Source organism: Acipenser ruthenus, chromosome 3 (assembly GCF_902713425.1).
Source record: "Acipenser ruthenus chromosome 3, fAciRut3.2 maternal haplotype, whole genome shotgun sequence".
Classification (NCBI taxonomy): Eukaryota; Metazoa; Chordata; class Actinopteri; order Acipenseriformes; family Acipenseridae; genus Acipenser; species Acipenser ruthenus.
The window spans coordinates 38192715-38216173 of record NC_081191.1 but is presented as its reverse complement, the minus strand read 5'-3'; the positions used below and the strand labels follow the sequence as shown (position 1 = coordinate 38216173).

The following is a 23459-nucleotide window of genomic DNA, read 5'->3' as shown; positions in this document are numbered from 1 at the left end:
TACTGTTTTATGTTTTTAATAGTGTAGTTACGAATTTCGCAATTGTAATTACTAAAGACATTAGTTGTTTTTTTACAGTAAGTGTTCCATACTGGGGGGAAGAGACCTAGGATCACAGTCTGTTTATCATTGTAAGTTGTTGAGTTTTCATAGCTGAATATCTGTATTGTGCAAATATTAATCTGTATTTCAATAATGATCTGGGAAGCTGTGTAGGGAGAGGGGTCCTCAGCTAAATAGATCGAGGTCAGGGAGTTCATGGCTCTTTTTAAGCAAGCACCGGCGGTGTACAATAGGGATCACAAACTCCTGTATTTTCAATTCCTGACACTGGAGGTGAGAAGTGTGTTCTGTGGCAAATAACTCACACTGTAGTGTGGAAGATGCCAAATTTGCATTAGCTGCCATCGCTGTTTTGACCTTCAGTATGGCGCTGGGGTCACGTGGGTGAAAACCCTCAACTGGGCCCTAAACAGAAAATACACCCTGGCAGAATACCAGGTCACTGTCGGAGACACAAAACAGAGGATGTCCCTTGTGTGTTTGTATTTATTGCAGTGTATTAAGAAGTGCAAGAAGTCTCCCCTCTCGCAGTAACTGTACAGCCTGGTCTACCTGGCCAACCAGAACTGTCTGTGTTGGCCTGTTTCGATGGCCAGGCTGTGGTCACTGAGCCTGTATTTGGTCAGGCTCTGCCTCTGTTTTGTGTCTCTGACAGTGACCAGGTATTCTGCCAGGGTGTACAGAGGCAGATCCTGACCAAATACAGGGTCAGTGTCCACAGCCTGGCCGTCACAGGACTACAGCTGAGAGTGAGGGAGAAGAACGGAGGGAGAAGGATAGAAGGCGTAAGGGAGAAAGGGAGGGTGAAAGAGGGAAGGAGAGGAAGGCAGAAAGAGAAGAGTGTGAGGGGGGAGAGTGAAAGAGGTTAGAAAGGGAAGGTGAAGGATAAGGAGAGAGGGATTTCTTTAGTAATGTTTCATGTTTAGTAATGCTTAGTTCATAATATACATAATATAAATTGCTTTGTCAATACCTGTAATATAGTCATGCTAATAAAGCACATTTGAATTTAATTGACTTGACTATCTTTTGTGCTACTGTTCCTTTAAATACAGGTTGTAACCTCACAAGTCACGTGGGGTGAGATTGCTTGAGTTCCTCCGGAGCAAGGCGCAAAGTTTACCTTGGTTTCTGTTATTGTTTCCTGGTGCCGAGAAGGAACATTAGCATTTCCGTGCAGAATTATTTAATGACATGACAGTACATTAAAAGAGTGTTCTACGATTTCAGCATTTATGGCCAAATGATGCCAATAAACTCGTAAATTGACAACAATTACAGAATTTGGAAAAATACGCAGATGAAACTTTAAAAATTGGTAAGTACTGAATAAGTTACCCCGTCTACGCTTGACATACAAGCCTATTGTTATTTACAAATTATTGATTTTTTGAAATAAAATGTATTCGGATACAACAAAATAATGCCAGTCATGTCTGAGTGACGCGGTTTTGCTGTTGTTACCAGTCTGCCATTTCTGTAGGCTCTTAGTCAAGTGAACAACCGTACAGCAAACCTCTTCAGTTTCAGGTAGAGAAGAAGCATACTGATCCGTCGACTTACTTGTACGTGTTCGATATACACCTATAGTAGTATGCAGCCTAAAAAATACATATCGGTTCAGCAATAATAAGTTAAGTTATAATATAAAAACAAAGCATTGATGAATTGAGTTCGGCACTTTAGAAAAAACAAATGATAATGTCTTATTGCACGCTGTCAGTTAAACTGCGTGCTACTGTATGTGTGATTAAGAACATTAAATGTATAAATGTGACCGTGTTCTAAGAAAACCGAGACAGGATTAATTTGACCTACACCCATCCTGGTTATTAGAATTACTTTGTTGAGAATTTTTAACAAAATAATCAGATGACAGTTATCAGATCACTTTGGGCTCTTGATGACCATTTGTTATTGTACAGTAATAAAAATTATAAATTCATCAAGCCTACCACTCTCATCCCATCTGTAATAAGTCTCATTTGAGTGTAGTTAAATTCTTAATTAATGCAGATAAATATTCAGGTAACCATTAAAGGATTTAGCGTGGGTCTGGCACATTTTCACAAGCTCCTTAATTGTGACGTCTTTTAGATTTGTTTAGGGTCGTCCTTCAGAAATGGGGATCATAAGCTGTTCACCCATCAGTCCATCTGTCACACTATACCGGGTGAACACGTCTGTTTTATGTTTCTCTGAAGAAGCCAATTTACCTTGCTACCACTCTTTAAATTCACTTCCCTTACTGCAAGATTTAGGACCCTACCCCAGCTTCACATTCCCAGTCTGACTTGGACCTTTTGCACAGGAAATTGATTTACATTTTATAGTGTGGATGCAAGCTATATGACAGTATAGTGGGTCCAAGTGAAAACAAAACCAACTACAGCACAATGAACAGGGTTGTGTAATGATGTCATTGTGGTAATGAAAGGCATGGATTATTCTATTTAAGTAAATGTAGAACCTCCCTATCTTTGAAATGGTGAATGCATCTGTTATGTCATCTGGGCTTGATGTGACTGAGGGATAGGTTACTTTACTAAATGTGAAGAAGTTTGGGAATCCTTAAAAAGGGCCAAGGAGAACTGCAGGTTTTATGAATACTTAAGACATTTTGTTAGTGAGATTGCATGCTTATGCAAAGTAGAGTCATGATAGCACTTTGTATTTAGAAAAAGGGGACAATGAAAGCTGTCCAGCAAAAACTGAGCAGGAGAAAAGGTATGTTTTATTTGGTGCACAGTTTCATACCTGACACTGAAAATAGTACATGGTGAATAAATGATCATGAATATGTGAAGTGAAACATGCTTTTATTCATTGACAGCCCATGCAGTATGCTGCTGCTGCTGCTGTTCTAGGTGCATGAAATGGAATACTGATGCTGAAAGGTGTAACTGTCAAAATCTGTTGAATTTTTGGCTTTAGCATTTCCATTGTTTAATATTTGAAATGTAAACATGCAAGCATAAATATAAACATAAATAATCTACTTATTTTTCTGCCTCCACAAATTAATTGAAAACATAAAGCTTTGCCTGTTGTTATTCCAAGGACTTAAAGGAACTACTGCCTACATAATGCTTGTACAACTATAGCCCAAGGTGTTCCATCACCCTATAGAATTAACTAATTTTGCTTCATAAAGTTGAATGAGACCTGCTGAACAATGATATGTTAACATATTGAATTACATATACCACTTTATAGTTTTCCATATACTTAACAAAAAACTGACAAAAATAGAAAAATGTGACATTTACAAAATCTAACATGAAATACTATTTGCGATATCATTTTGTAGTTTTCTTGATTACATGATGAATAAAAGATCTAAATTATGTTCATATAGTGTGTGTGTTTTTCTTTTTTTTTTTTTTATATACATTATCCAATCCTAAAATTCTAGGTGATACAACAATTTTGACCATAGCTGTACAGTTCCTTTGTTTTATTTAAGAACATAAGAAAATAAGAAAGTTTACAAACTAGATGAGGCCATTCAGCCCATCTTGCTCGTTTGGTTGTTAGTAGCTTATTGATCCCAGAATCTCATCAAGCAGCTTCTTGAAGGATCCCAGGGTGTCAGCTTCAACAACATTCAAACTTTATAAAATGAAAGACTGTAAAATATGTGTGTGAAAGTTTGGGGTTTCAGGTTTTTTATTTATTTATTTGAAAAAAAGGGTGGGGGGGGGGGCAATATATTTTGAAAGGGTTGTCAGTTATTGGTGACAATAAAAAAATACTAAACTCTAAAATACCTAAATGTATGAGTAAGTCTTCAGTCATGTAGCCTACTCAGCGGTTCTAGTAGACCTACTCGTACGGTTTCTGATGTTTTGTTTATTGCTTTAAATGTTGTTCTTTTTTGGCAGTCAGACTGATCTACTCACACCAATTTATGGTAGTGAACCAGTAAACAAATCTCTATCTGCTCCAGCTGGCTTGTGGTCTTGCTGTCCCAGTCTTCTGTTATTAAACTGACGTTTCCATTTTCTGGATCTCTGAACTGTCATTAAACAAGTCTTTAGATTAGTTTTATCAGTCGCATGATTGTCAGTATTGACTTCACTCAAAGTTGAGCGGGCAAAAAGGTTTTTTTGGTTTAAAAATCTTGACACATGCCACTTGCAATTGATTAGACTTGAGTTAATATTACATGAGTTTAAAAATAACAAATACTGTACATTTGCATAGTTTACCAGAACTGTCCTGAAACATTGATATATTGTTCTTGTATAAAGCCAAGGTACATCTATATTAAAGCAAACTTAAAATCCCAATCCGTAGATTGGGTTTATTCAAATCAATAAGTCTTCTTGATTAGGCTTGCAAGGGAAATTCCTCATTAATCTATACCTTGCATGGTGATGTGTGGCATAATTTCTCTAGAAATAAGCATTCGGATAATAAGCCTATAAGCATTTGTGCATCACTTTTAATGTTTAGAAGTACAGAATACTCCTGTCACTTCTAACACCAAGAGTACAAAACAAACTTTGTATTTTCTGACTCTGTTGGCATTTCTTTGAACACAGCTACAATGGAGCCTCCATTTGTCGAAGATGACATCTGCATCCTGAAGCATGAAACGGCAGACAGCTTGTTGGAGCTATCAAAGGAGAGCCCTTTTTCCATGAGTTCAGGGGATGAGTCTGTCGCTTCCCACTTTGCGCTTGTCACTGCCTATGAAGACATAAAAAAACGGCTGAGGGAGGCAGAAAAAGAAAACTCACTCTTAAAGAGACGAGTCAAGCAACTGGAAGAAAAGGTAAAAAAAAAAAACTAATCTCTTCACCTTGACAGGGCAGCACAGGCAGAACGATGGGCTAATATAAAAATAGACCCTTGAGGCAGTGTGGTCCGGTGGTTAAAATCCAGGGCTTCTAACCAGAAGATCACTGGTTCAAATCCCACCTCTGCCACTGAATGACTCACTGTGTGACCCTGAGCAAGTCACTTAACCTCCTTGTGTTCCGTCCTGTGGATGAGATGTTAAATCAATGTCTTATTGTAAGTGACTGCATATAATGCACGGTTCACAGCCTACCTCTGTGAAGCGCTTTATGATATTATTATATTATACAAGGAATGGAAAAGAAACCTGGGTAACAACCAAGGCTCTGATTCTCTGGATGTGAGCTTGTTTTAAGCATCCTGCCAGGCATTTAACAGACCTACCTACTCATTCCATTCAAATCATACGACAATGTATGGTACGGCCAAATGATTCAAATGGAACAAGGAAGTCTGCCCAGCACTTAAGATTTTCCAGGCAATGTCACAGGCTGGTACAGAGAAAAATATTGTACATTTTGGAACTGCAGAATTCAAACCACTCAGAATGATTGAAAGCATCATAAATCAGTCGGAGATACACAAGGCGTTTCTTAATCAATTTTTTCTTGGCAACTCAAAATGACAATAAAAGTTGACTGTGTCACTAATTGACAACTTGAGTTGACAAGAAATCTTTGCTTCACAAACGATTTGCTAGAATAGAGCACTGATCTGATTTCAGCAATTCGGTTGACAATTTTTCTACGTGCCTGTGTGTGTTCAACCAATGATATTGTATTTTCTAATCACCTGATTTCACTCAATTTTGTTAAATAAGAACTATGGCTGTAGACAAATGGACGCATGAGGAAACTGCAATTTATTTATTTTTTTCCCATCATAGAAAATGTTTATGGGTTGTTAGGTGCGTGGAATATAAAGACTGCAATAAAAAAAGGTGAATTTAAGGAATTAGCAAATAGAAAAAAAAAAGAAAAATCATTATTTATGCCAACTCCCACTATCACACAACACTTCCTGCAGTGCTCATAAAGTATTCTGTGAATTCCACTTGGATTCTTGGATTGAGTTATATTTATTAAGAAAAACAACCAAGAAAGGAAAAGGTTCTTAAATTAATAACAGACACAGTGTTTACCAGGCATATATATATATATATATATATATATATATATATATATATATATATATATATATATATATATATATATATATATATAGTAAGATAGCGGGTTGTGAGAGACAGCAGGGAGGGGGTTAAAACCTCCCTGCGAGAGAGAAAACATGTGAGAATGCACCTTTTTGTTTGATTTGTGTTGCTTTATTGTTTCATTTAATTTTCTAATTGATTTGTTAATTGCCTTATTGTTTAGTTTAATTGTTTTATTATTAATGATCATCCGCACCTGGGCGTTATTGGGGAATTAGACCCAGTTGCGGTGTTTAAAAGGAGAGCAGGCAGTCTGCTCGAGGCTGCTGAGTAGAAGGAGGCAGAAGAGGTGCTCTGTCTCCGAGTAGCCAGAGAGAAAAAGTAAGTGCGGTGTCAAACCTGTGTGTTGAAGTTTGTGGTTTTGGGAAGGACGGGAAAACAGCGTAGCTGTCCCGCGTTAGTCAGGGTGTTCCTGAGAGTTGAGTTAGTGCTCCAAGAGGAGTTAGGTGTTTATTTTATGTATTTGTTTTATTTTGTGTTTATTAAAAATTAGCGCAAGCGCGCAAGAAAATCCATTTCAGTGTCCTGGGTCGTATTTTTAAAGGGGCAACGAACCCGAGTGGGTCCAGCTTTGTTACAATATATATAAAAAAATGTTTTCTATGCAAAATGTATGCTATGTATAAAAGGACAATTTAAATGTAATATTTGCTTACCACATTTGCTTTTTGATTTCCTTCCTGGGTTGCATGCACACTGTCTTTCAGAAAGTCCAGTACTTCAAAATACTTCCACTGTGCTTTTGGAAAATCATCTGTTGAACTCCCCGTCTTTTCTTCTCCTGGCAAAATACTGAGTTTTGAAAGTTCTTCAGTTTGTCTTTACCTCCGCGGGTTGACACTTGAGATTTTCTACTTTGACATCTTTTCAAAATTCTTCCAATTACTGTAGCAGCTGCTGAAATATGTTTTGCAAACAGGTGCCATCTTAAAATTGTTTAACCCTTTGCGGTCCTATGTCGGACCTGGTCCGACATTGCAATTTTCCCTTTCCGGTCCAATGTCGGACCCTGTCCGACATCATCAAAAAAACAGGTCTCTAGTCGTTTTATCTCCGGAAAAAGCCGAGAAAACTATTCAATGGCCGAGGGAAACCGATAGGAGAAGGGGGGGGGGGAAGGAAAGGAAGGAAGGGGGACATATCTCATGAATACAGATAGCCCCGACACCACATAGATAACACGGACATAAACAAACAAGATAGCTGCTTATGCATCCAGCGCTCAAAGAATATCACAGACATTTGCAGAGCTTTTTTTAGATGTTATAGTAATAAAATAATGACTTGGATCGCATTATTGAGGAGTTTGGTGATAAAACGAGTGATCAGTGAAAAATGTTATTATTTTATTATTATGTATTTCTTAGCAAACGCCGTTATCCAGGGCGACTTACAATTGTTACAAGATATCACATTATTTTTACATACAATTACCCATTTATACAGTTGGGTTTTACTGGAGCAATCTAGGTAAAGTACCTTGCTCAAGGATACAGCAGCAGTGTCCCCCACCTGGGATTGAACCCACAACCCTCCTGTCAGGAGTCCAGAGCCTAACCACTACTCCACACTAAAAAAATACAGCGAACAAGGAGTGGGGCGGGGCTGGAGATGCAGTACTGAGTGACCTGTTGATATGCAGTGCCTTTTAAACCTGTTTTACTGTGAAAAAAAATACTTTTAAACGGCGCGTCTAAAAATAAACTGCGCGTGTGAAAATAAATTGGACCTGACGTGCCTGAGTTGCGCTGAATAAATGGACCGCTAAGGGTTAAAAGTCAATTTTCCAGTGTGTGTTTAGTACATATAGCAACAACAATTCAGCCATCAATTTTTTGACAATAAAAATTGCTTGTGTATCTCCAGCCTAACATATAGCAAGCAATTAACTACATTATAGACATTTTCTTGATGGAGTAAAGGTGTTCCTGGGATTCTGGTCATGGTGTACCACAGTAACTGAGGAGAAGGCTATTCTATAGAGTTAACCTAATCCTGTTGATATTATATTATTGGTATCCTTTGATACCCAGTTTTCAGATCAACCAGCTTCTAGGTACCAGGCAATCCCGGATGAAATTGTTTTTATATTAGAAATACTAAAATCAAGGGTTTAACCCAAGCAATGAGTTAATAGTAATAATAAATACACATACAGTTCTGTATTTGGGTAATATTAGGCTGTGACAATGACATCGAAGGATTCTCAGTTTGTATCTTCAGCTGCAGCAGATTATAGACCATTTTTAAAGATTGCTTCAATAGGGTATAAAACACAGTAACACATTACTACTTTTTTCCATGTAGAATCAGAACTGGTGTGTTCAGCCAGGTGAACTAACTGCAGAAGTACCCAAGTACGTTAATAAAGCCTTTAATGCTTTTCGTGGAATCTACATCGAGAAGAAAGATTTGCAAGTGGAACTGGATAAAATGGTATGTACTGTACGAAGTTGGTACATCAGCTTGCTTTCATTTTCCTGTCTTCTTAATTGTTTTGTTGCCCTCCTGCATGTTTAATTGAAGTGTTCAGCCTCTAGCTGTTGGTAATCATCCATACATTTAGAAGTGATGAAACTGTTTTTGTTATTTTTAAAAGAAAAATGAGATGCGTGAATCTGAGAAGCATCTGACTGAACAGCTGCAAGCTAAAGAACTAGAGCTTCTCCAACTAAAAACTGAAGTGGAGACCAATCAAGGTACAGTACTGCATAACACCCCATGTCTTCAGTGTTGCGTGTGTGGCTTGAGAAAAACACTGTATGCATTACAGCCTACATAGCATCTGACCCCACTAATTTAGTTACTTGCTTCCCTGTGTTTGAAAACAGTAATACTTCCATCCATGTAACATTGAGAGGTAGCCTTTCATGTGCATAAAACATGTGTCAGTATCATCCTTAAGGCTGGTTCTCTTCAAGCTCATTTGTTAGGAGATATGTGAGCTTTTTTGTACTATACACTGTGTTTAGGAAACTCTTTGCCACCTTCCTTTCTAAGAAAGACTGCTAATATTATGGTGCTGTATTTAGAGACATATTTCTGTTTTTTATATTGTGTGTCTGTTTTATTTTTTTAATACATGATGTATTGTGACTTGATTTCCAGTTATGAAAAAGCTGACCCCCACCAATGATTATTGGGAGCTGTACAAAGTGAACAACGAGCTGAAGCTACACTCCTTGCAACAAGAGCTAGATATCCTCAAAACTGAATACAACAAACTCAGGGAAAAATATAAGGCAAGATCATTTTTACATTAGAATTGCTAACTTGTAATGCGATATGATAGATTTTCACTGAAGTCAGTGCACTTCTATGCTGTATCACCTACAGGGAGTTATTATTTATTTTTTTTAACATTGATTTTAGTTGCTTTTATTTTTATTATGCAAATAATATATAATGAATTAAAAGGCAGTGTATGGTTAAATTATTGCATTTCAGTATATTGCATCGATTGTGACATGGTAGTTAATTGGAAAGCAATGTAAAAGGGTCAGACAGGCTTTAATGATTTTAAACTATTCTGCTACACTGTGTTTTTTAAAAAGAAGCAGTTGCTATTCTCCACTAGATGGGGCTCTAAACCTTTTTTAAAGACTTGATTTCTGATTTAGAATAAAAATGGGTACATAATTAGCAAGTTGATTAATCATCTTTGTTACAAGATGGCTGTTAGAAGACAGTTTGCCCAGCTGTCCACAGCAATAAAATATTTTACAGATATTTAAAAGACCTGTTTTCCGAGAGAAGGCAACAGAGAAATTAAAACCTGAAAATCTTTCTTTAATAAATGACAATATACAGTATATAAGACCTTACGAGGAGTGATGTGATGCAGCAGTCAAAAAGGGGTTATTTTTAACCTCTTGCATGAAATGGGGAACAAAGCATTAAAGGAAGGTGGAGCCTTTTTGTTACAACTGTTAAACACTCAGCTTTATTTAAGAATTGTGGTACAACAGGGTGTTGTGATCTGCTGAAATATTCCTCCACACCACTGTGATTCAATTATAAAACGGCATTTATCATCTAACATTGTAATTAGGCACTGATAATTTTCATTTGTGTGTCCTTAAAGAATGTTCAGATGAGAGGCACTGTGTGTGTGAGGTACTGCATTTATTATTTTTATAAATAATAATAATAAACTAGTGATCCCATGTGTGTTTTTAATATAATAACATTTTAATGGAGAATATTGTTTTGGTTTATTAAGAACAGTTGTTAATAATGTGATTGCTGTAATGGAATATTATTGAAAGAGAATGGTGTTTGTGTAGAGTGAGGGATTAGCTTCCACTGTTTTTAGTCCAGGTCATTTCCAGTGTGGACCGTTTGAATTTATTTCAAGTATTTCTTTATGGTTTGCTTGCGAGTAGCGTCTGATGGATGGCCCGTTCTGGACATTATTTACCGTGTTTCAAGCCCAGCTTTGGAGAGAATATGAACACTGGTTACATTCGATCTTGCTGAATGATTTGTAAGTCTATTTGATAGTCCCACTGCTTCCACATCATTGAATCAAGGTAATTTATACCCATGGACTCTAGTGAGTAGGTGATGCTGTCAGAAGCAGCGAGGATGTAAGTAAAATGTTTTCAGGCTTTTTCAATATGTATTTTTATAGTGAAAGTACAGGATAGAGTGGATTATTAAAGATCTAACCATCATTCTATGATTTATTTGTTTCAATGTGGGAGTTTTTTTTTCCGTTGAATAATAGTGTTGCGTATCAGTTTTTATTTATTTATTTTTTGGGGAGGGGTGCACGGAGTCTCAATATTCTTCATTTTCCCCCATCTACGTTTTTGTTTCTGTTTTACCGTTTAGTGTTTCATCATTAATGTTTTGGGATGAGGCTCCATCCGTGGCGCTATTGTGACATTTTTCAATGGGTGGAACATGTGATTGACCAATCAGAGTGTAGAATCTCTGCCTACCGTTTTATAATGATAGGTTACTAATTAGAGGAAAAGGAAATTTAAAGAAATAGTGTGCAGAATAGATTTCAGGGTAACCGTGTCTTATTTATTTTTACTAGGAATACCAGCAAGTGCTTTAAAAGGGACTTGTATGATGAAAAAGATGATGTGTGCTTGTGTTTGTTTGCTGGAATGGCCGCTCAGCTTTTGTTTTTCTTTTTTCTTTTTTTTTTTTTTTTTTTTTTAAATTAAAATCAGGTTAAATAAATACAATACTTCAAGGCAACAACAGATACAAACCAAAAATGTAAAACAACGGCAGGGTTTCCATGGAAAAATAAAAATAAGCCACTCCTTTTTCTCACACTATTTTGGTAATACCTGGGTAATTTTGGTTTCCATGTATTTCTTTTAGGGAGAGAGATTCTCCTTGCAAATGACCTCATTTAAAATATGGGAGGTTATACTTAAGTGTTTCTGTCTGAGTTCCAGTTTGGCCTTGTGTGGCTACTGATATCATGCAGGTTTCTTAAACTGGGTTTCCACTAAGTTTTTAGATGTTCAGGCACCGTAAGTGCAGGCGGCCTCATTTGGCCACCAAAAATATAACTAAAAAAGCAAGGGAAACAAAACAAAAATGCAGACATAACATTTCATAAATAAAAAATAAATAGCAATTAAAAAAACAAACAAAAAAAAAAAACATAAGAACAAGATGAATACTATCCGTGTATTAATTACTAAACATTTTTTAATTGCATATACATTAATTTTAAACCTAATATACATACATAATATATACAAGTTTTCCTACAGAACCATAGCTTCAGCAATGCTGATCCTTATAGTCTACAAACAGAGCTAAAATCCAGCACTTTAGGTTACTGATATAAAAATGATCCAGTCAAAATGTTTAGTAGAGTGCATTTTCAAAATACTGGTAGTAAATCTACAATAGGCTACCCTACTCATCCTGTTCAATTGGTAGCAGCATGTGTAAATGAATTAATAGAGTGTGTCTTTCTTACAGGATCGGATATGATAGGTTATCTTGTATTGCCTACTATATTAAATAACATATGTTTGTTTTTTGTGTTACAGGACCAGGTTAATAACAAACCTGTATTTACACAAGGATCAGGATATCATAGCGGGTATGTTTTAACTATTTTTCTTTTGGGTCAGCTTTTCATACTGGATGTCTTCCAGTGAGAATTATAAATCTTATTAGGGCATTTACACACCTAGTTTGTTTGACCCTTTGATGCGGATTGAATGCGGTTCGGTTCGTTTGGAGTGATCTGTGAAACCTCTAAGAACCACGTACTCCCACCAGGATGCGCATCAAACCAAGTGAACCGAGATCACTTGAAATGGTCGTCTCGGTTTGCTTGGAAGGGGACTCTGTACATTTGTCACTTTGCTTCGTTTCAACTTTTTGCAATATGAAACAAAACTTATTCCTGTTCACTTGGAAATGAACTGCCCCAAACAGCGAAGCAAATCGTGGACATGACGTACTTCAGCAAGCACCAAGGAAAGTGTCTCCCCACACGTAAGCACAACATAATGTAACATGTACACAACAGCACATCACAAAGAAAATACTATGGGGCTGATTTACTAACTGGCGCAACCCGGGGCTATTCAATGAAATGACGCAAATAGTGTTTGAGATTTAATTACTATTGCAGCAAGCGTGTTCTTTTAAGCATCGTAGCAAAACTGTTTCATTAATTGTTTCTTCACTGTTACGTGTATAACACAACACGCTATTATTATTGAATTGAACCCACGGAGGGTCGTGGGTTGAATCCCCGGTGGGGACACTGCTGCTGTACCCTTGAGCAAGGTACTTTACCTAGATTGCTCCAGTAAAAACCCAACTGTATAAATGGGTAATTGTATGTAAAAATAATGTGATATCTTGTAACCATTGTAAGTCGCCCTGGATAAGGGCGTCTGCTAAGAAATAAATAATAATAATAATAATATCATCAATAACAGCGAATTGCGGTTGGTTGAATGTACAGTACATCTTTTTCATAATCATGATTGTCGCTGGCATTTCCTCCAAAAGAACCTTGTTTTTTTACGACAAATACTTGATGCTATTTTGGCATGTTACGTTTCTTCCACAATGATTTGACATTTGTAAGCACCAAATAAACCAAAATAGCAAAGACAACAGCACAGACAACAGTGGGCATGATAGGAAAAAGTTTTTTCCAGAGAGAACTTTCGCTCTAATAATCGACAAGAGAGCAGAGTGCATTTGGAAAAGTGCAATGTGAAACCAATAGAACTCTAGCCTGGATGAAGCTGCAAGTGAACCAAACAAACACATTTGAATGCACTTTAAAAGAAACTTCAGTTTGCTTGAATTTTTCTGGTGTGAAACAAACGGAAGCAAACTTGAAAATAATGTGTTGGTTTGCAAATGAACTATTGTGCAAGTACCCTTAGTCCTGCTATTATTGTATCCAAATGACTTTCCTTTAGAGCACTGTTAACACACAGTCCTCCTTTTTATACACAGATCACCCTATACAGTATATACCTGTATAGGTTTAAAATGAATCTCCATTTAGAGAACTCATTTTGTAAACTTGTCATATTCAGAATGTTTTGCAAAACATACATTTGTTCCAAAAACTGCAATTGTATTGTTTTTTATTCTTATTTGACCAAAACCTGCTTTATTGCAAACACTTGCACTATCACACGGGAGAATAGTTGTGCAATTGTTATGTTTCACACTTAATTTACTCTATCGTGATATGACTTGCACCGTGACCCTTGTATTGCGATACATATGATATCGTTAAGACACTACCAATGCACAGCCCTAGTGATAACCAAGGCTTAAACATTCATCTCCTTATTTTCAGCACTATCATAAGTACCAGTTCTTTGGAGATTAAAAGCTGCTGGTTGATAAATTCTTGATATCTAATCCCTTCCTGTGCTGATCTGATTGGCATTTTAATCCTTGCAGAAAATGATTGTGTGCAGGAATCTACAGCTCTACTTGGACATATCTTGAATATGTGATGATTATTGTCAGGCTCATAGCAATAGTAAATCAATCAAACATGCTTTCTTTGGCTGCTTACAAAGGGAAAGTCAGTTTGACTGTGCTGTACGTGTGTGAGGTGTGTATATTAGAAACTGTTGCTGTCTCTGTCCTAGCTATGTGGATGTGAGAAGTTGCAGGCATTTCTGCTGCCCACAAGGGGGAGTGCACGTACAGTACTTGAGAAATACTTACAGATGGCATTTTCTGTTTCATTTTCATATACAAAGGACATCTACATTTGCAATGTCGGAAAAATCACAGTATATGTAAATGACTCAGAGATATATATATATATATATATATATATATATATATATATATATATATATACACAGTTATACTGCCAACCTAAAAAACAATTGTATGTTGTTTCATCGTCACTTCTTCTCTGCTACAGAATAGAAATTGCAGATAAATAGCTGAACCCATTCTTGTGAGCTGCTTAACAGGCCCTTGGGTATGGGACCACTAAGGGATAATAAGAGTGGATTTCTGTACCTTTCCATTCCCCCACTGTTGTCTTTTTGAAGTTTTTTGTTTAAAGGTTAAACGTGCGTTGCCTTCAGCAGTAAAGTTGTCGTGTGGGCAAGATGTCAGCCTACGGTTCTACTTGTTAGATAATGATGCCTAATAATGTGTGAAAGAAGCTGTTGACTCACAGGTGCATTGCTTCAACCATTACTTCTGTAATAGAAAGTCAGTATACAGCTATGGCAAAGTTTTGCATAACCCTATAGAATTAAATCATTTTTTAGTTGTGTGTCTTTTTAGCATTTCCATTGTTTAGCATTTGAAATGTAAACATTCAAGCCAGAGAGAAACATAAATAATCTGCTTATTTTTCTGCCTCCACAAATGAATTGAAATCATAAAGCTTTGCCTGTTGTTGTACCAAGAACTTAAAGGAACTACTGCCTACATACTGCTTCTACAGCTATAGCCAAAGATGTTACCCTATAGAATGAACTAATTTTGCTTCATGAAGTTGAATGAGACCTGCTGAATAATGTTACATTACATATCGAATTACATACTGCTTTGTAGTTTTCTATATACTTTAATGAAAAACTGACAAATTGAAAAATGTGACGTCTTTCAAACATGAAATACTGTACTACTGTTATGGCTTCCAGTAGGCTTTTGCGATATCATTTTGTAGTTTCTTTGATTACATGATAGTAAATAAAATATCAAAATTATGTTTGTCTCATATCTGAAATTATAGGTGATGCAAAACTTTTGGCCATAGCCGTACATCAACCATTTGGTATTCCTCTATGTTCTCCTTTTACCATGTTGCAGGAATTGCTAATGCTTCTTTTCTTATCATCTGACATTATCCAAAGCCTGCAGTTCGGTTTTAACTGCATTGTTCATTCAGTAAAAAATAAAGGAAAGCCATACAATTTAAAAAAGCGTCTTCTGTGGCTGTTCAGTTTCCCATAGTGTCTCCCAAAACTTTCACAAATTAATAACATAACAAGTTATACATTCAGCAGACACATATTATTTGTTAATTTAGCAGACACCTTTATCCAAGGCGACTTACAGAGACTAGGGTGTGTGAACTATGCATCAGCTGCAGAGTCACTTACAATTATGTCGCACCTGAAAGACGGAGCACAAGGAGGTTAAGTGACTTGCTCAGGGTCACACAATGAGTCAGTGGCTGAGGTGGGATTTGAACTGGGGACCTCCTGGTTACAAGCCCTTTTCTTTAACAACTGGACCACACAGCCTCCTATACACATAGTGAAAGAGGATCGAATCCCTGACTCAAGGCCCTTGGAGCAAGGCACTGTCTGGTATTTCAGAACAGTTGGGGTTACATTCTAAGAACAGATAACGTATAGATGTAGATTTGTCATGTTCAAACATGAAAAAAATAAGTTTACGAAAAAATCTAACAAAAAGATGACATCAAATAGTAGCAGTGTACAGTCTTAAGATTAAAGAGTACAGTAGGTAGGTTCAAATCATTGTCAAAGCACCTTAGCACACACAAATAAGTAATTAAAAACAAGTTATTGCAATAACAGCTGCTCAGATTTCTTGCAAATGTCACTACAAGGTAAGGGAACGACAAAAAAAGAACAAAAAAACCCGCAATGCAATAGTCGGAAGCTTAATTTCTTTAGACTGTTTCACAGAGAAACTGGAGAAATTTGCTGACCATTAAAAAATAAAATCAATAAATACAATAATCATAACAGTAGCTACAGTGTATTCCATCCCAATTTTTTATTTTAATTTAATTTTAGGTGTTTCTACAGTCAGGTTATCATGATCTGTGTGTTACTGATCCGAATTATTTATTTTTAATTTCAGGGACACTTCTCTACTGCAGGCTTACAGAGACATCAAAAGAGAGATGTCTAATTTATATGCAGTGACAAAGTTGCAAGCCGAGGTGGTGAAAAAACTGAGAGACAACTCAAAAAGTGCAGCCTGCAGAGGTAAGTCAGTGGCTGGTGGGTATGAGTCTGTGCTTTAATCATCCTATCTGCATTTATAAAAGCATCAGTTATCACCTTTGATCAAAATGTGATAGATAGAATCTAAAAACCATTGTATTTCCAGCCTACTCACTTTTTTTTTTTTTCAACTTGGGCTTCTACTTTCTATGCTGGTCAATTTAACGCCTTAAGGTGTTACTGGTAGGCAGCCTTCTCTGTTAGTCTTACCCATTGTGGCTGGATCACGTGGCTGCTGTAGAAAGCCAGTGTTAACTGTGTTAGTTGTATTTCACATTTACTGTAACCAGTTCACACACACTTGTACATTTTTATTTGTTATGCTCAAGTGCAGACATACTGGTTTTGATATACTGTATTTCTACAATTTTTTTAAAATCTATTTGTAGGATCGTCTAACATATATTTAAAAAAAAATAGTTTGAATACCATATAATGGGAAATTTTGGCTGGTATTAAATTTGCTACCATGGTAGATTTTGATGGTTTTTGAATTGGCGTTTTTCACTCTTAGCATGTTCACAAAGAAAAATGCCACAGTTTTGTATTTCTACTTTTAATTTCAAATACATGTTTACTTAATGAAACCTGTCTTCTAAAACAGTATCTCATTCATAATAACTTGTTATAGCACCTACAATGTCACTGTAGCAACTTGGATAAGAACCTTAGGGCCTTCTAAAAAATGAGTTACAGCATTATTGTTATATAGTCCTTAATTTTAAGATACTAGTAATTGGAAAGGTTTAGTAGCTGCAGTACACTTTAACGATAGGCATTTGATAACTCTCAGTTTTAAAACGTAGCTCTGGTTCACTAACATAACACAGTGGAATGACCACAACATAATTTAGTAATTGTAGGACAGTATTGCCACGTGTGAAAACCGTAACAATAAAGCCGAAACAAAAATGCTTTCAATTTAAAACTAGTTAATAGACTAGCAAGCACTGGCAAAATCAACTCATTTTTACACGGTGCAGAACTAATTTATTTTAACATATTGTTTAGGGACGTTCCGATACCTGCACAGTGGGTGTCTTAATAGTAGTATCTACAACGAATCGACAATAACAATCTAAAGCAAATTTGCTCTTGTTATAGACTTTCTAACAAGTCTGGAATAAACTATTTTGGCTGTTACAGTACTTAATTAACCCCTTGTAAAAAAATAACACAAAACTGCTTAACATAAAGTAGAACAGTCATACAGTTACCACAGTAGATGGCGCAGTTTACACTGCCTGATCGCATCATAAATTCCAGATTTTCTAAATCCATTGATGTAAATGTCTGGTCTGCTTTTAATTTTTTCAAGCAATTTGGCTTCATCACACTGCCATTCTCATATTCTCATATTCACTTTGACATCTGACTAGGGTCCCCACCACTGACTTACAAAAAAACCAGGACACCAGAGACATTTTGTACAAAAATAAATAAATAAATCATATACTTTGACATTTAATGTCCCGGGAAGTCTAACAGATTTCCCAGGACAACTGCCTAAAAAAGAGAACAATCCAGGCAAAACCAGAATGGGTGGCAACCCTACATCCGACACTTCTTTCCTTTGCCCAGCGCTTCTTTAACCTGTGCTGCTTACCAGTCTATCAGAGGCAGGGATCACTCACTCTGATTGGTGGAAGGATTATTGGCAATCCAATCAAAACCGCCAATAAAGCCAAAATAAATTCCCCGCCAAAAATGTCCTGTTATACAGTACTTAAATGACATTTTGATTAAAACGTTTGCAGTGTAGTTAGTGCTTTGTGTTACTTGGTAAATGAGATGAGAATGACCAATCCTTTGAATTCCTATTTTCTTTTTTTTTTTAACACACAATTCCATACTGGTTCGTAGCACTCTGTTCTCACAAAGCATACTTTGTTTGCTAAAATTACCCAGAGGTAGTCCAGACTTACAAACAGTAATTTCAATAGAATAAATACTTGTTTTTTTTGTTTTTTTTTCAGAGCATAAACCTGGTAAATTGGCTTAAAGTATAAGGTGAAAAAAATCTGATCAATAATTGGGTGTTTGATATACTTATATCGCTACCCTGTGTACCAATGATTTTTTATCAAATCAAAATCCAGCTTGTTTGACACCAAAGTTAATAATATAAAACGTCTTTAACCGTTTTCATTTTCAGATATGTTTACATATATAAATGATTATTCATATCTATAACTACACTCAATAGTGCTACATTTAGTAATACTTAAAGAAACCTTTATAAATATAATAGTATGAGTCACGTTGCATCTATAAGAGCCAATCTTAAGCTTCTTGGGGAACATTGTTAATAAGGTTTCATACCTTCCAGGTCCTCTAATCGCTGTCTATTTCCCTTTGGATGGCTATTTCAGATAATTTACCACTTTGGATAAAACAAACACTACAGACTGGCCTTTGACTTAATAAACTCTGTTAGACATCTTCAATATGGTTGACTGCACTCTTCTGTCTGCAGGGTATATGCCTCCCAAATGAGGGTTAATGGTAGAGGGGGAAATGGGAGGTTTGAGCTTATTTATTTTTGTACGAAATGACTCTGGTGTCCTGGTTTTTTTGTAAGTCAGAGGTGGGAACACTAGTCGGATGTCAAAGTGAATATGAGAATGGCAGTGTGATGAAGCCAATTTGCTTGAAAAAATTAAAAGCAGACCAGACATTTACATCAGTGCTTGATTTTGATATTGCTTCTTCTGAAAATACACTCACAAATGTTCATTTGTCAAAGTCATTTTTTGTATCCTATGACAAATACGAATTTGCAGTGCTGGCAGGTGGTAATAATTCCCTTTACTTCACTAACTTGTGTCAATTTGCAAGCACTTGCCTTGAGAATGTTAACAGAAGTGAAACAAACTATCAAGACGTAACCTCATCATACAAAAAGAGCAACTCTGTTGGCCCTAGATGTATTCTGTCTTATCACAGGGGTTCATCACAGAACAAAAATGATACAAAAATAAGCCTTCACAAATCAAGCATTTGCCAGTATATTCTTACCATAAAAGTTAATATCTCAGTTAATTAATCTTTTTAAATTCAACCGTTCTTTACTTTCAGATTCATCTGCTGTTCCAATCCAGTGCATAGAAGACCTAGAACTTAACAGCAGAATGGTTAAAATGACTGCCCCCAGGCCAACACACAATAACCCCTGTGGTTCCTTTAATGGCCCCATGTTCAGCCATGCCACAGCACCTCTTATTCCAACAGAGGCCACAGGCTTATCTGATGATCCTTCCAAACACTGTTGGACAGCTGAGAGGCCGAGTCCTGTTGGCAGCGCTGCCTTGCAAGAACACCCCTCGTACGGACACACTTCTTTAGATGAAAACTCCTGGTCGTTTCCCAGCCCTCCAAAACCTAGTGATGCATTGTTTTGGGAAAATGTAAACACCCTTTCTTCCTCCAGCAATCCAGTTACCTGCCCAACGAACCAGGATCGAGGGTGGCTTAGACCTTATTGATTTTTAATTGCTTTATCCACTATCTCAACCTTGTGCAACAGAACTTTTCTACTAATATTACAAATCTGCCTTAAATGTAACAGCTTCAGCTATTTTGGTTATATAATGTAAATAAGGTAATGCATTATGTTCTAGAATTGGTTTGGATTCCATGCGTTAATACTGTTACCACGTTAACACTTGTTATTAGCTAAAGAATTGATGATACTGTGGGTTCCTAATAAGTCGCTTTTCATACACCTTGTAGATCTTGGATTCAGATATAAAGTTTGTTGAAGTTAGTGACTGTGAAATGGTGTTCCATATAAAAACCCACTACCCATCTGGAGCAGATAAGCATTTTCAGTTATTACCAAGCACATACAGCACTGTGAAAGAGAGTGTTATTAAGTAATACTAGAGTGGTGTAACAAACACATTAAAAAGTTGTTTCTTGGGTGAAAATGTCAACCAAACAAATTACTCTTAAGTAATTTGTCAAATGTGGGTTTACAATTCTGTTAGTATGGTGACATATAAAGAGTGCATTTTCTTTGAAAGTGTGCAACACAGAATAAACAGGCTATTTCAGTTTATACAACAACCAGACACTGCTCTCTTGTTTTTTTTTTTTTTAGCTATTCTGTTATTACTGAATAAGAGAGGTAAATACAGCACTGCTTAAAGGTGCCAATAATTACTGACACCACTGCTTACTGATTATTATTATTTATTATTTGTTTATTTAGCAGACGCCTTTATCCAAGGCGACTTAGCCCACCGCACACAGCCCGACTGAAGCCGTCCCTACTCATCTCATCTCAACTGGCCGTACAGAGTTTGGATGAATCGTATCAGTGTGCGTGCCCTTAAATCCAAGATTATGCAGATTTCAGTCGGGATGTCTTCAGATTTGAAGATTGAACATGTTGAATCTTTTTCAGACGCACTTTCGTTCAAATATGATCAGTCTGTCTGTGTGCAGCGGTTGCCGACCAAGACTGACTGAGACCGATTAGTCATAAGGGTGTCAACCAATGGTGAAGCAGGTTTGAGTGACGTAGCTTGTCATGTAACTTGTCACAAGATGGCGGAATATTGACAGCTTTAGTTCCACAGGTGAAAATACATTAGTCTTGAATGGCTCTGAGTGTCCTGAATTCAAAAATACCAGATATGTGCACATTTGAATAGGTTTTTTTTAGGTGTTTAGTAATCAAAGGTAAATTATCAATTTACCTTTTTATTATCAATCTACTGGCAGCCTATATTTTCTTACTGCGCTAAAACAGAAGTAACCGGTGTGGCAATCTCCAATAGGTCACAAATCACAAGCCCCTAGATCCACACGCTGAGAAAAAAAACTGCCAAAGTCAAATAAAAAAAATCAACAGGTTGGATTTTATTTACCACAGGCTAAAGTGTAGTAGACAAGCTATACAAAAAGTCAAACACTGCCTAAAACGTTTGCACGGTGTAAATGGTCAATTAATTAATAGGCTAAGCGATTATTTTGGTTGCTTCACAGCGCTGTCTCCGCCATCTAATCAGCATACGATGCCATGCATAATATGAGGGCCACTATGTTGGGCTAAGTTAATACAAAAATGTGTACAGGGCAGTATTAATTAAATCTGCATACATAGTAATCACCAGGATCTAGTTGTGGTCCGTCTAATTCAGTCTTAGCAGTGTGCGACACCCAGTCGGGAAAAACTCAATTGTGACGTCAAACCAAAACTGAGCACAACTGATCGCAGAATCTGTGCATACTCAGATGAGATGAGTCGGGACGGCTTGAGTCGGGCTGTGTGCAGCGGGCTTTACAGAGACTAGGGTGTGTGAACTATGCATCAGCTGCAGAGTTACTTACAACTACGTCTCACCCGAAAGTCGGAGCACAAGGAGGTTAAGTGACTAAACCCTGTTCTAAAAATATTAACACTTTCAGTGGACTACAAAGATAATTTAAGACCAACAAAGGTTTAAAAAAAAGTTGTAGTACCATAGATCATTAATTGCTGTGGTGTTTTCTGCGATAATAATGGAACCCTCTTGTTCAAATATTTTATTGACTGGCATTCAATTACGACCTCATAACATACCACAGCAAAGCCGTGACCCCTTAAATAGTTGCTGATGGCCCATACAACATTGTTTGGACTGTGCAATGTTTATTCCAGGTTGCACTATACCTTCAGTGACTTTTGTGGTTCCACTGTTGAATCTGAATCATACACCTGAAGCATGCCTTTTCACAGATTAATTGTAATCAAAACCACGTTGTCTTTCTGTATAAAAGTATCCATAGCTGCTGCTACAAACTGCTTGTAAGCCCAATTAAGATAGTTGCTCGTATAAATATGGTGTTTATATCCTCAGTACATTAATGTGCACTTTGCATTCCGTTACCCTTTTGGTGTAATCATATATCTTTAGGAGTAGAGATTTGTGTGTAAGTCTAGATCATATGGATGATTTGGGCTTATTTTTCAGTGCGTGGAATTAATACAATGACATACCACTTCAAGACCTCCTAAAAAAGTGTTTTTCTATTTTCAGAATGAAGACCACACATTAATTCATATTGCTGTAGTTTTAATCTTCCACAGGTAAATGTTTTGTTTGTTTGTTTTTTTAAACTGGAAGAGAGTCACACATTGGTACACTTGGGCAAGGTCTCTTAGGTTTGATTGTATTATTTCTTATTATGTGATTATGTCTGTATCCAGAGTATGCAAAAGAAATATGATTAACTTTTGGAACCCTTCTTGTTTATTAGTGTCCCTATATAATATGAGATGTCCCTAAAAGAGCATGAAGCATCAAGGGCTTTTAAAACTACCAACTTTTGCTCAGTTCATTTAAACAGCAACAATAAAAGAAGCATCTTTTTAATTATTACAGGATGTTTTTGAATTAATATATACAATATTACAAAACTGTTTATTTCTTTGGTGACTTGTAAAATGAAAATGATCTGTATAATAATTTTAAACCAAAAACATTGATGTAAATAGTATGCTTTTGTGTTAAAACAATAGTTTGTATTTGGACCTGCTTTAGTTGTGTTTTTTTTTTAATTTATTAGCAATGGAGTTGAAAGAAATAAAGCAAAGAGTGAAATCTGTTTTGTTCATTCTATGCGCTACTGGTACTGGACTGATTTGATATTACTGAATATGGCAGCTCTGCTTTATTTAACCGATGATTTTTCAAAGCCTTTTCAAAGACACTTTAGCTCCCTAATAATGGAAAATCCTGCCATTATGCTTTTAAACCTTCCCATTCAAACTGATTTAATATAGATTCTAAATGTATTTTTTGCACATTCCAGAAAACATTAACATTTTACTTCAGGCAGGGGAACATAACTGCAAGGGACCACTCTGATTAATCTTCCAAGCCTACATGACAAATAAATAACCCAGG

The 23459-nt window shown here is 36.4% G+C and overlaps 1 protein-coding gene across 1 annotated transcript; it reads left to right on the top strand.

Moving 5' to 3' along the window:
- Window positions 1-1143: 1143 nt before the first annotated feature.
- azi2 (5-azacytidine induced 2) lies at window positions 1144-23153 on the top strand. Its single transcript, XM_034058783.3, has 8 exons — window positions 1144-1381; window positions 4611-4843; window positions 8390-8518; window positions 8682-8781; window positions 9191-9324; window positions 12112-12164; window positions 16418-16545; window positions 19642-23153. The coding sequence occupies exons 2-8, from the start codon at window positions 4616-4618 to the stop codon at window positions 20046-20048; spliced, it is 1179 nt and encodes a 392-aa protein (XP_033914674.1). The 5' UTR covers window positions 1144-1381; window positions 4611-4615; the 3' UTR covers window positions 20049-23153.
- The last annotated feature ends 306 nt before the right edge of the window (window positions 23154-23459 follow it).